We start from the raw sequence: 11,511 nt of genomic DNA on the forward strand, positions 1-11,511 counted from the left end.
CTACTTAATATGCTTATATCTCACGATTAACTGATTGCTTATTGAAATAGTGGCTTAGCACTGTTATATTGATTGACCCACTGTCCTTCGTCTTTCCGCTTCCATTTGTGTCAGTATTACGGGTCAGAGTACACACAGTCTAATGTTTAGATTTGCAAACGTTTCACCTGCGTACGAGTAACGCAGCCTATGGTCCTACACATATGTACGACAACTAATTATGGATGAAATGAAAAGCGAAACGATGGTCTCACGTTTAGTGCCCAGCCAGTTTGGCAATAAATTAAAAAACAAATTATCGATCTTTTCCTCCCTGTGGCACTCAGGAAAAGATTTCCACAATGAAGATGATGTGGGATGAGAACTTCTTAACGTTAACGTAACTTAAGCTAGCAGCTCGACTCGAATCAACCGACCGCCGGTACCGCTTCCACACTGTGCATAATCGACTGGGACGACTGGCGCCATTTCCGTCCTATTTGTGGCGTTTTTGTGGTTCGTAGCGAACGACGAGCCCCCATCGCAAAGCGCACCGGACCTTACCCCGGTATCCGGTTCACTTCTGCACCGTCAGCGGTAGTGTCGGGACGCGTTTACTGCTGTAGAAATGGGACCGCAGCGATTCGTTCTCCGGGTTAGCCATAACCGAGTCGATGAACGCGCTCGTTTCCTCCTGCAGCTGGGCCAGCCGCACCTGCAGCTCCTGGTTGCGCCGGATCAGCTTGACCGTTTTCAGCGCGATATCAAACAGACCCTTGTGATTGCGCGGATGGTGCGGTACGTTCTGGTGGTGGTGATGCAGCGGATGATGCGACTGGTACGACCGGGAGCCGGAAAGGGCACCGCCCCCGTGCGCCGACGATACGCTACTATCCTCGCGGAAACCATCATCGTCGAAGTCGGACATGCTGTACGAGTTGCACCTAAAACGGGTAAAGTGGAAAAATGGGGGAAAATTACTTCTCTGCCACTTTCGCGTCTCATCGCACCCTTCTTCCCAGCCCCACACCCTTACCGACAGCTGATGATGCTTCCCAGGGGTGAAAAGTCAAAGTTTCGATCGTCCATCGAGCTGGAACATCCGCTCGACGAAACGCTCATCGACCGGCGGCTGCGCAACCGTGGCCCGGACGTGCTGCCGTCCTCCGTCGTGTCGATGCTGTCCAGCTGGTCGCTGCATTCGGGGCTGGTGTCACAGCCGATCCCTGTGCTGTGGTTGCTGCTGGTCGTGCTGCTGCTGCTGCTGCCACCGCCACCGCCGCTACTGCATCCGTACTCCAGCGAGGAAAAGGTGGACGAGTTGGTCGTATCGTCCATCGGCGGTTCCGTGATGCGACAAACCACTGCCGAACCGGTCCGGAGGCTGCTACACCTATCGTAGGGCGTTCGGCACCGGCCGGTGGATGATTTGTAGGATGATTGCTTTTGAATTTTACCAACTGTAAAGAAAGAGGACATAATATTTCTTTAAAATTAGATCAGATTAACGCAAAACATCGCAACAAACACAATATTACGTTCAATAACCAGTCCATGGCAACTGGACATGTTTGGGTTTGGGGCTGTTAACAATGTAGCAAGCAAACACTCCATATAACCTGACACGATTTGCACGTTGTCGTAACGCCTCAGTGGTAAACGTCTTTCCCCCTTTTGTTTTCCCTCCATCCTGCACACTTGAGCCGTTGGTCTGACGGCGTGAGCTAACAGCCCTCTCTCCCCCTTCACAACGTAAAAAAACAAAAAAAAAAACACACAAATGCATACACAATCGTTCGCTCAGTTTCAAACGGTATAGAAACTGTTCTGCATTGAGCATTCGGAACAACCGCCGTGGTTCCATAAAGCAGCAACAACAACAACAACAAAAACGTTGTTCAGTACGCGATTTAAATAAATACCACCACACCTCTTGCGCGCGCGCGCGCACACACACGTCTCGGGACTTGGCCGCGTGCTGAAGCATATCGTCGACCGGTCGCGTCCGGTCGTAATAAATACCACACCGTTGACAGAGGAGGCAGCGGCCAGGGCTTGCCAAGCGGGGAGACACTTCACACCCTCGCGCTACTGACGCGAAGATCACGTTCTGGGCCACTGGAGTGTGTGCTGTAGCAGAGGTTTTACACCAACGGATTCCGCCCGACGGAAAGAGGTATGGCATACGGGATTTTTAGTCGAACTGGCGGCGCTCTGTTGCCATCAGCATGTGCACAATGTGAAGTACCCTAGACCATCGTCTCGCCCCTGAAACGGGTTTAAAGCTTTGGTGGAACAAATGAAGCATTTTGAAGGGAATTATTTAAACGCGAACGCGCTCAAATCATCACTTGAAAGCTTCATTGTCCTACACTCCTAAAATTCCCGACTCGATTGATCTCGATCGGCCGTTCAACCCGACAGTAACTCCTGCGCTAATGGTTGAAAATTCCACCACGGAACGGTATCTCATCCCGCTTAATCAGCACCGCGCGGAAGGAAAGTGCTTTCATCCAACCAACCCCCAACCTGCCCCGTAAGCCGTACACCTTTTAGCTGGCAACGCACAACTGACGGCACGACCCACATGGCATGGCCCGCACGTCGCAAGCCAAAGGGCACAACAGCCGCGGCGGCGTACGAACGAGAACCGACCATCCGGCGCACAACGTGCTGTAGGTCGCGTTGCAACACGTTTTCACACTCGCGCTTCGGACGAACCAGCGCTGGGGCCACGTGGATGCAACCGATGTCGTCGGAGAGAACCGAGACAGAGTGAGAGAGAGAGGGCCCCAGCCCGCCACAAGCGAACTGTACGTGACACTCGAATGTACGAGAGCAGGAAGTCACACACTTACCCAGAGGGGGGTGCATTTATGTCTGGACCGTAATAAAGCACCTCCACTGCCCGGCTGGTTGGGGCTGTAGAGAGAGAACTCGCGGGCGGACACAAACACACATACATACACACATGTGCGGGCACACCCAGGACGCGCTGCAACCACGTGCTTCCGGGCGCGAAGCACGCGTGAGGTGCACGCTAACACTTTCGCATGAGTACGCCCCGTGGCCGGGTACGGTTAAACAACGCGCTCGGTAGCCCGGAAATGCAAACGCTAATACGCGTCCCTAAGTCCAAGTGTTAACGCATGCATCATCTTCCTCCTCCTGCCTTTGAATGCTTTACCCGCGCGGGTTCTAACAATCGGGGAAGAGGTTTGATGTAGTAACGCAATCGGAAAGATCTGTCCGTTTCTTTGTTTTATCGCGAGCACATGTTTCCACTCTTCGCTGTGCTAAAACAGATACTGATACATTATTTATTTTGAAGGTTAGTTTACTTCTGTCCACCTCGCATCCCATGAATCTCGGGGTTCGTGTCAGCATCTCGCAACATTCATGCGTTCTCTCTCTCTCTCTCTCTCTAGTTCGCTTTATTCACGCGGCCTTAGCTTGAGCTAGCTTCAGGTCACGTGTCCGCTTTGTTCGGTGCCATGCTGCGGTACTTTTCTCTGAGCCGCACATCACATCTGGCCAGCTGACCAAGACAAATGCTCCCCCACTCGGCGTTCAAGGGAACGCGGTTATCAAGGGGAAGTAGTGGGAAAAGGGAAAGCAGAAGAAGATAGAGGCGGTCGAGGTGTTTTGGCGAGTGAATCTCGTCCAGGTGAGTCAATGTGTTTGTTTTAGTTGTTTAGCAGGGATGTGAGATTCGGCGAAAGCCAATGTCTGCCATCTAGTTGTAGCCTTGTGGTAGACGTATACTTATACCTACAAAGCCTGGCGTGATTCGTGTTCCTCTTGATTAGATGAATCCAAAGAAGTAGAAGCAGAAGCATAAGACCTCAAAACACCAAATCTCAGCCATCCAGTAGTCGGCGATCTCAAGAAGTAGGAGTTGGAACTTGATCTATAGTCTTAGGATCTTTTCACGTATCCAGTTCTATCTCTAGGGACCCCATGAAGCTCAACCTAACACACATTGTTGTCACCTTCCCCTTCTACTCCTCTATGACAACTCTTCACACTCTTCTGCATAACTCATAAACATATCTCCAACTGTGCACCTTTCACAACTTTTACACGTGCGAATGACGTTGCATTGACGTCATTCCAGGACTGGCTCACAGAAGAAGAAAAAAAAGGCGTCAGAGTCTCCCTCTCCCAATGGAAGTGACCTCTTGCAAGATGTGGTACGCGCATTAACGCCAGGACGGGAGGGCGCCGGAAATCTACTCTCCCCCAGCAGTATCACACAATCGTTTGTGCAGTTTAAAAACCACACAACCACGGTTGTATGTGCCCTCACGTGTGCGGGCAAGTGATCGGATCTTGACCGGTGGCGCTGTACCCAGCGAGAGTTTGGGGCACACAGAGACAGTACGACGTCCTAAGCTGGATGGAGTAAGCAACCAACAGATTTAGAAAGTGTCCAAAAAAAACAAAAAAAAAAGTCTTTTTGGCTTGGCCAGTCATTTGATAGACATAATCCCTCCGCGAGTTCACGTTCGAGGACTATTGGTGGAGGTATTTGGGATTAAATAGCCAAACGCGAGTATCAGGAAAACTGGAAAAGAAGCAATCGAAACCAATTGAATTATGTTTACATAAGCCGGCCAATGCAAGGCGTTTCCTCGAACTCCTCTCCCAAAGGCACCAGACATCCAGACCATTTCCGACGCCGACAATCGACCCGGCACAGAGAACTTTTACTTTCATATTCTCTCCCCCCAACGGAGCTGCTGTAGCGGATGAATTCTCCCTCCCTCAGGAAGGTCCCAATGGTTCCAATGAAAACCTTCGAACCAAAGTGTTTGTGTTTGCGCGAGCGTTTACTTTCCTGCCGCTATTTGTTTGCCCCGTTCCCGTCGTTCAGTTTCGTCTCGGGTCGCCCGCCCCCGATGTGCGCGCAAGCGGCAGGAAACGCACTCAGTGTGACGCGAGCGGCACGTTGATTACCCGGCAGTTCGCCGCACAGCTCGCGCCGCATGGTTGGCGTGCGCGCCCCAAACACACCACCATACACCACACTTGCCAATAACACGTGACGGGTGCGCCATTGAAACGACGCGGTGCGCGCGGTCAACACAATCATCAGCTGCACAGCGTTTAGCCGTCACTAGGCTAAACACAGATCACAATCCGCCTTTCGCCTTCTCGTATTTGCCCTTCCTTCCTTCCAAGTGGCCCACGGAATAGCGATCACGGTCTAGTGTTGTTGAGAAAAGGAGGGCATGTATATAGTAGCCAGCCAGCCAAGTCAGCCCTTTATGGCTACTGACTCTCGGGGCAACGATATATTCACTTTAAGCGCGTTAGATCATCTCCCCGCCCGAGCTGTTCTGTAGCCGGGCACAGCAAGAGAATGCCCGTTGCGAGATATCAAGACCAGAGCTCTCGAGATCAAGAGCGCCCCACTCAATTTCGTTAGCCGTTTGACGACTCATCACTCGCCTTGCCAAAGCAAGCCTCGCACAGCACGACCTACCGCAACTGCGAAGTGGAAGAGGATCGGGCCCGCTCTCTATAGCAACCACTACCGGGGCTCACTCCATATTAGAGCGTCTGTGTCATTTGCACTATTATCTCGACGGATCTTTGGACACTCAGGCGTAGCCCCCACGTGCTCGCGGGCGTTCGATCGCTGCTGGTTAGGATCGGAGTCACGTGGAGACGGCACCATGTTACTTATCGCAATTAGAAGCGCAAACAGCTTGCGCAAGCAGCAACCCTTACCATAGTTTATCACGGAGAAGTTAGACACGGTCGAAAGTATGCCACCGACACCTGGGACGGCCTGGGTTTGCAGCGGCGGTGGTTGGCCCGAGTTCGGCCCGGGTGACAGTGGCGGGGCCGGCGATTCCGGCCGCGAATCTGCTGGCGACGGTGGTTCCGCTAGCAACCGGTCGACTCTACTACACGTCTCCTCACCGGCGGACGGTGCTGTCGTCGTCGTCACGGACAGTGGCATTGTCGGGACAGGGCTAGGGCAACCTAATGTGCCGCAACCGGGACGAGGGATGCTCTGCAATGTAAAGAACGAAAAGACAGTTAGGAAAAAAGTGAAAAATTATGCAACGTTCGAAGCAACAGCACCTCCCTACTACTCCACCAAAACCAAAGGCCTGCCTCGTTAGACTTACTTAATCAACAGTTACGCGTGTTAAACACAATTTGTTTTTGTTTCAGCGATGTTGTTTAAAATATGTTTTCAAAAACAAACAAAACACAAGACAAAGGAAAACAAAACCCCTGATAGCTTTCTTTTGGTAGCCTTTTGACATGAAAAGTGGCACATAAAAATAGAGCAATAAATCGGAAGCAAAACACCGCCGACTGCTTTATCAGCGTTTCTCGAGCGGGGAGTTTTTTGGTGGACCCGCGCACTAAACAGGCGCATGTGTCAAAATAGTGCCACTGTGACAGCTGACGAGATGAAGAACACCTAAGTAGGCATCGACATCAGGCAGCAGTGCTGAAGTTAGGGGTGCCAGATAATGGGACAATGAACGAGAGAGAAGATCTACAGTACCATTGCAAAAGGAAAGGAATTGAATCATTCCACAAAGGCTACTGATACTGTGTGCCGGTTCTTGGGCAAGTAAAAGTGCACGAAAAAAAAAGGACATCCATTAGCAAACCCAAGCCCCAGGGACACAATCAATCGCTGGCATCCCCTGAAGACCTCGGACGATGGTTGTTGCCGGCGACCCGTACCCCAGGGGTTTGTTTGTTACTTGGAGGTTATTTTAAACCGCCGTTAATTTTCTTCCTTTTGTTTTTTTTTTGTCAGTGCGAAGGTAATGATAACGGTGGCTGCAACGCCATTCGGACCAGTCTACCGGAACAGTATAACTTATCCGGTGCGGGGCTTTGCCAACGATGTATGTATCTTCTGCTTGCTTCTATGACCTGTCGCGGTTAAGTGCGTGCAATTTCTAACTTTTAAGTGCGGAAAGTCTACTGAATCTACTTCCGTTTTGTGCGGTCCGTTACACCTCAATCCCCCCTCCACACTCCGTTCCGTCTTCCTTTTGGTTACACTTACCTTGCGAGTTGTGTGACTGCCGCCGAGTTTGGTGTCTGGGGGATACGCCTTTTCGAAGAAGCGAAAATTGCTACCTTTTCGGGGAAATCCAACCTCAACCTCTGCGTCGCGCGAGATTAACAACCTTCGCCAGATGGAAGATTATAGCCGCACAAACGCACACACACACACACACACAAATCCGCACGCAAGTCGTCGTAGTCACACGCTTTTCCAACGATGCTAAGGGCACTGCTGCTCGAGCTGCTTGCCGTCTCAAGTCGCCAAAGCGCAGAAAATAAACACCACAACCCCTCCCGTAAAACCCGTAAACACTCCACAGGCACGCACACACACACACAGGCCACTGCAACAACACAACGTTGCCCCTTTATGCGAACGATGGATGGGGTGCACAAAATTCTCGGAACTAAAAACGCACACTTTTCGCAAATGGCCGCACCGAAACGCGCAACCACCAGAAGGAGGGAGCGAGAGGACAGAGGAACACGATACACAATGCTCTTTCCTGGTTTTTTTTTATGAGGGGAGCGTTTTTTTTACACCATTTCGATGAACGTGGTGCGATTTATTCTTTTCTTTTCCCTGTCGCGTTTTGAACCACGCTCGCACACTGCGGCTCGCACTCTATTCACGTGTTCGGTGGTGGTGTCGCATTAAATGCGCAGACAGCGGGGTGGGACACAACCGCAACAATTGGGGGATGCTTCCCGCCTGGCCGTACCAAAACTGGAGGGGAAACAGTGTGTATGTGCGGGTTATTTTGTGTTATTATTTATTGCTTGCTTGCGCCACACTTTGCACACTTCCTTCGAGCGGCAGAAGGAGATACACAAACACTCGCACACTATGCTCTCTTCCACGGTGAAAAAAACCCCACTTCACACAATTCACTAGATGAAATTACTGCACTCTTGGAATTAGTCACCCTTCCAAAAAAAAAATGCGCTCACACACACACAACACTACACCAAAAAGCACACACAGCAAGCTGCGACGGCAAAACTTCAAATGCACCGCCTAACTCCGCGCAGACAACAGACTCTTCACCTCGTTGTTGTGGTGATGGTAGTGGTGGTGGTGGTTGGTTTTTTTTTCATTCACCTGAACCCATCCCCGTCGTTGTTCCCTTTGTTCGACTCGGCGGCGGCTTGATGGGCGAATTCGGCGAAACCAAAAAGGGTGAAATTACTTCCACCGACCGTTCGCGGGGTGTGTTTGCTTTAGCAGGCCTGCCAATTGCTGTCACTTGCTTGCTCCAATATCACGCACGCAATTGACGGTCAGTATAGCGCCACACTTAAATGCCTGGCGAGTCACGATAGCTACACAACACACAACGCCTAACCGGATGGATGGGCAAGACAGGCGGATCTGACAAATGGACAGCCAGTCACCGTACACAACAGCAGTGTAGCGCTTCTCTGCATGTTCTGAACACAAAGGCAACGCATTCCTCGCATCTAATGCTGGGTTTATGGGTTTCGCTCTCTCTCTCGAGAGAGAGAGAGAGAGAAAGAAAGAGCGATCCCATGCGGCGGTGTACTCTCGAGAGCTTACACCGTTTCTCTCCACAAACTATCCACAGTGTTCACAGTGCGTGACGAGTACCGCTAACGCGTGGATGGTATGTTTAAATCAAAGTTTTGTTTTTTTTTCTTTCTTTCGCTCACTTTAATGGACATCTGTTTCACAGAACTTACTATCATCGAAGAAAACTAAATAGTAATTAAAATTATGCACGACAGCTCACCAAAAATCGTTACTTACTGTATTTCAGCACCCTTCCTGCCTTCGATGCACTACATCCGATGGCAACATCCCTTTCGCCTTGGCAAGGGTGTCAAACACGTGCCCGTCATCGTGCATTTCAAAGGTAGGTAACACGTTTGCCTATCATAAAACCTTTCCATGTTATTTATTTGGATTTTTGAATTTTGAAATTAAATGAAAATAAAAACCAAATTAAAAAAAAGTCAAATAAATCGATTGTTTGACAACGATGCACTCTTCGCCATGAAAAGACGAGAGAGCCCCATAAAAAAAACGCGCGTGAGTAAAGTCCCGTTCCGCTCATTTCGTCAGCAAGAGACACGGCAGGCAGAACAATGGAATTGTAGCAATAAAAACAAAAAAAACTAAATCCATGTGCACTGCACACTAGTGATGGGTAAATAATTTTTTTTTCCGGAGTCGGATTGATCCGACTCCGGCACCCCTCGGAGTCGGACTCGGAGTTACTCCGGACTGTTTAGCGGGGGGGGGGGGGGGGGGGGGTGCGTACGGGAAAACCCTCGGACTCATCGACTCCGAGTCCGGATCAGTCCGGATTACTCCGGATTACTCCGGATCACTCCGGATTACTCCGGATCACTCCGGATTACTCCGGATCACTCCGGATTACTCCGGATCACTCCGGATTACTCCGGATCACTCCGGATCCGGAATGACTTTCCATTATCGTTTAGACAATTCTTGATGAGTTCATTGACTTTCAAGTTGTACATCGAATATTTACGAAAACTGATCCGGAGTGATCCGGAGTGATCCGGAGTGATCTGGAGTGATCCGGAGTGATCTGGAGTGATCCGGAGTGATCCCGAGTGTTCCGGAGTGATCCGGAGCGATCCGGAGTGATCTGGGGTAATCCGGAGTGATCCGGAGTAATCCGGAGTGATCCGGAGTGATCCGGAGTAATCTGGGGTGATCCGGAGTGATCCGGAGTAATCCGGAGTGATCCGGAGTGATCCGGAGTAATCCGGAGTGATCCGGAGTAATCCGGAGTGATCCGGACTGATCCGGAGTCGAATCCAGTTATGATCCGGAGCCGGAGTCATATTTTGCGCACCGGAGTCGGAGTTGATCCATGACTCCGCTCCGGATTACCCATCACTACTGCACACTCATCGCTGGGTCGGTGTTTCCTTTGCCAACCCTCTTCTACTTCCAGCGTGTGGAAGCGTTCTCTCACGTTACACGGGGCCGCCACTCCACCCGAACGGTGAGCAAACTTTGTGAGCATCTCATCCACTATGCATACATCCACTTCACGCATATGCTTACGCGCAAATGCGACCAGCGTGTTTCCCACCACTATACCACGCGAGCGTGAGTCACGCCGGGAGGGTTGCCAGAACACGTGCTCACGACACCGCTTTGCTACTAAATGGCCACCAATGCACACACACACACACACACACACACACACACACACACACACACACACACACACACACATACACAAGGCAGCATATCCTTACAGCGTGGCTCATCGTGCGGTTTTGGTGAATTATGTGGTGTGCTTTTCTTTTCTTGCTTATGTTCGCCTCACTTGTATTGCCATGCAGCCAACGGAATTTAATCGACTTCCTGGCCGCAACGATGAAGCTGAAATGTGATAGTGCACATGGAGCGTACGGGTGTTGGTACCTAGTAATGAATATTTCAAATTGAAAATGCACCGCATATCAATGTTCTAAACGGGCATGCTCTTTAGTCCACGTGGCCATAGAAATTGTGTGTGTGTGTGTGTGTGTGTGTGTGAGTTATGGAATTGGTACTATTTACCGTTTATGGTTCAATTCCACAAATAGTGTACGGCAGCCAGAATCGTATGCCACCCAATTATGGAAAATTAATGCAATTCCTGTTTCTAAAACAAAACCAAAGAGCCAAACAGGCGTCCTCCGTTCGCCTGAATAATAAAACAACACACAACAGATGTCTTACACATCTTTCTGTACTTCTGAGGAATGGGTGCCGAATGTCCTGCGGCAATACACGTGCCATTTTCTGCGTAACTTGCGCTTTTCGTCCGATACGCAGCCACACGCACAACCAAAAACAATCAGTACTGCTTTCCTAGAACACATTACGTAGAAATGGGGTACCTAAATCTAATGTTCTGTTTTTTCCAAGAACAAAGGCTTCATCAAATTTTTCTGTGTAGCATCCTGTGTCCCATGTGCTTACGAGACTTATTTTTATCACATCTCAGGTCTCAGCGGACACGCTGGATTCGCGTCTGGCCTTGTAGCAACTGGCATCACCTACCATTATCGTTGTTTTTTTTTCTCAATATTTTCTATATCCTATTCCTTCCTTCCTACCTTCCATTGCTTCATGCCCTGTGTCACGTGTTGTGCTAGTGGTCGTGCGTACGCGCCGCGTTCGATCCAATTCGCACAGCAGAAAAGGCAAACAAATCATTCATAAATCATGAGCGCAACTTCTTCTACGCCGTCCTTTTGGGGGGAGGGCCGCGATCACGTTGTACGCCGGAGGGTGAAGGCTAGGGTTTTATGAAAACGTGAAACAGGCAGTTTAAAAAATGGATTATGCATCTTTTAGCATTTCAAAATATTAAAAAAAAAAGAAAATGTTCCCATGTTCCCCCACTCTCCTCAACGAGAAACGGTGTTTCGTTTGCACATGGTCTGTCTAATGCTGAGCGAACGAAAAATGCACCATCGGCTTGCGTAACA

General features: G+C 50.0%; 1 protein-coding gene and 1 long non-coding RNA gene across 3 annotated transcripts; one reads left to right on the forward strand and one right to left on the reverse strand.

The window, feature by feature from the left end:
- Positions 1 to 38: 38 nt before the first annotated feature.
- On the reverse strand, positions 39 to 8,476 carry LOC121601849. 2 transcript variants are annotated; one of them, XM_041930649.1, is made up of 4 exons: positions 7,028 to 8,476; positions 5,716 to 6,004; positions 1,016 to 1,439; positions 39 to 923 (listed from the first exon to the last, which is right to left on the reverse strand). In XM_041930649.1, exons 2-4 carry the CDS (start codon positions 5,948 to 5,950, stop codon positions 557 to 559), a joined length of 1,026 nt encoding a protein of 341 aa, XP_041786583.1. In that variant the 5' UTR covers positions 5,951 to 6,004; positions 7,028 to 8,476; the 3' UTR covers positions 39 to 556. The 2 variants fall into 2 exon arrangements, with proteins under 2 accessions (XP_041786583.1, XP_041786584.1); XM_041930650.1 differs by lacking the exon at positions 7,028 to 8,476 and adding an exon at positions 6,123 to 6,244.
- LOC121601850 lies at positions 6,347 to 9,129 on the forward strand. The gene is made up of 3 exons (XR_006006210.1): positions 6,347 to 6,703; positions 6,773 to 6,863; positions 8,808 to 9,129. It is a non-coding gene; the product is annotated as an uncharacterized LOC121601850 (long non-coding RNA).
- Positions 9,130 to 11,511: the final 2,382 nt, after the last annotated feature.

This window comes from Anopheles merus, unplaced genomic scaffold, assembly GCF_017562075.2.
Source record: "Anopheles merus strain MAF unplaced genomic scaffold, AmerM5.1 LNR4000205, whole genome shotgun sequence".
Classification (NCBI taxonomy): domain Eukaryota; kingdom Metazoa; phylum Arthropoda; class Insecta; order Diptera; family Culicidae; genus Anopheles; species Anopheles merus.

Bases quoted from the DNA above. Each gene is read 5' to 3' on its own strand.
- LOC121601849 (XM_041930649.1), bottom strand. From the start codon at position 5,950: ATGCCACTGTCCGTGACGACGACGACAGCACCGTCCGCCGGTGAGGAG. The intron at 1,440-5,715 runs GTAAGGGTTGCT...CTTTCTTTACAG, and splicing joins CTTCTCCGTGATAAACTATG to TTGGTAAAATTCAAAAGCAA. The intron at 924-1,015 runs GTAAGGGTGTGG...TACCCGTTTTAG, and splicing joins GGAAGCATCATCAGCTGTCG to GTGCAACTCGTACAGCATGT.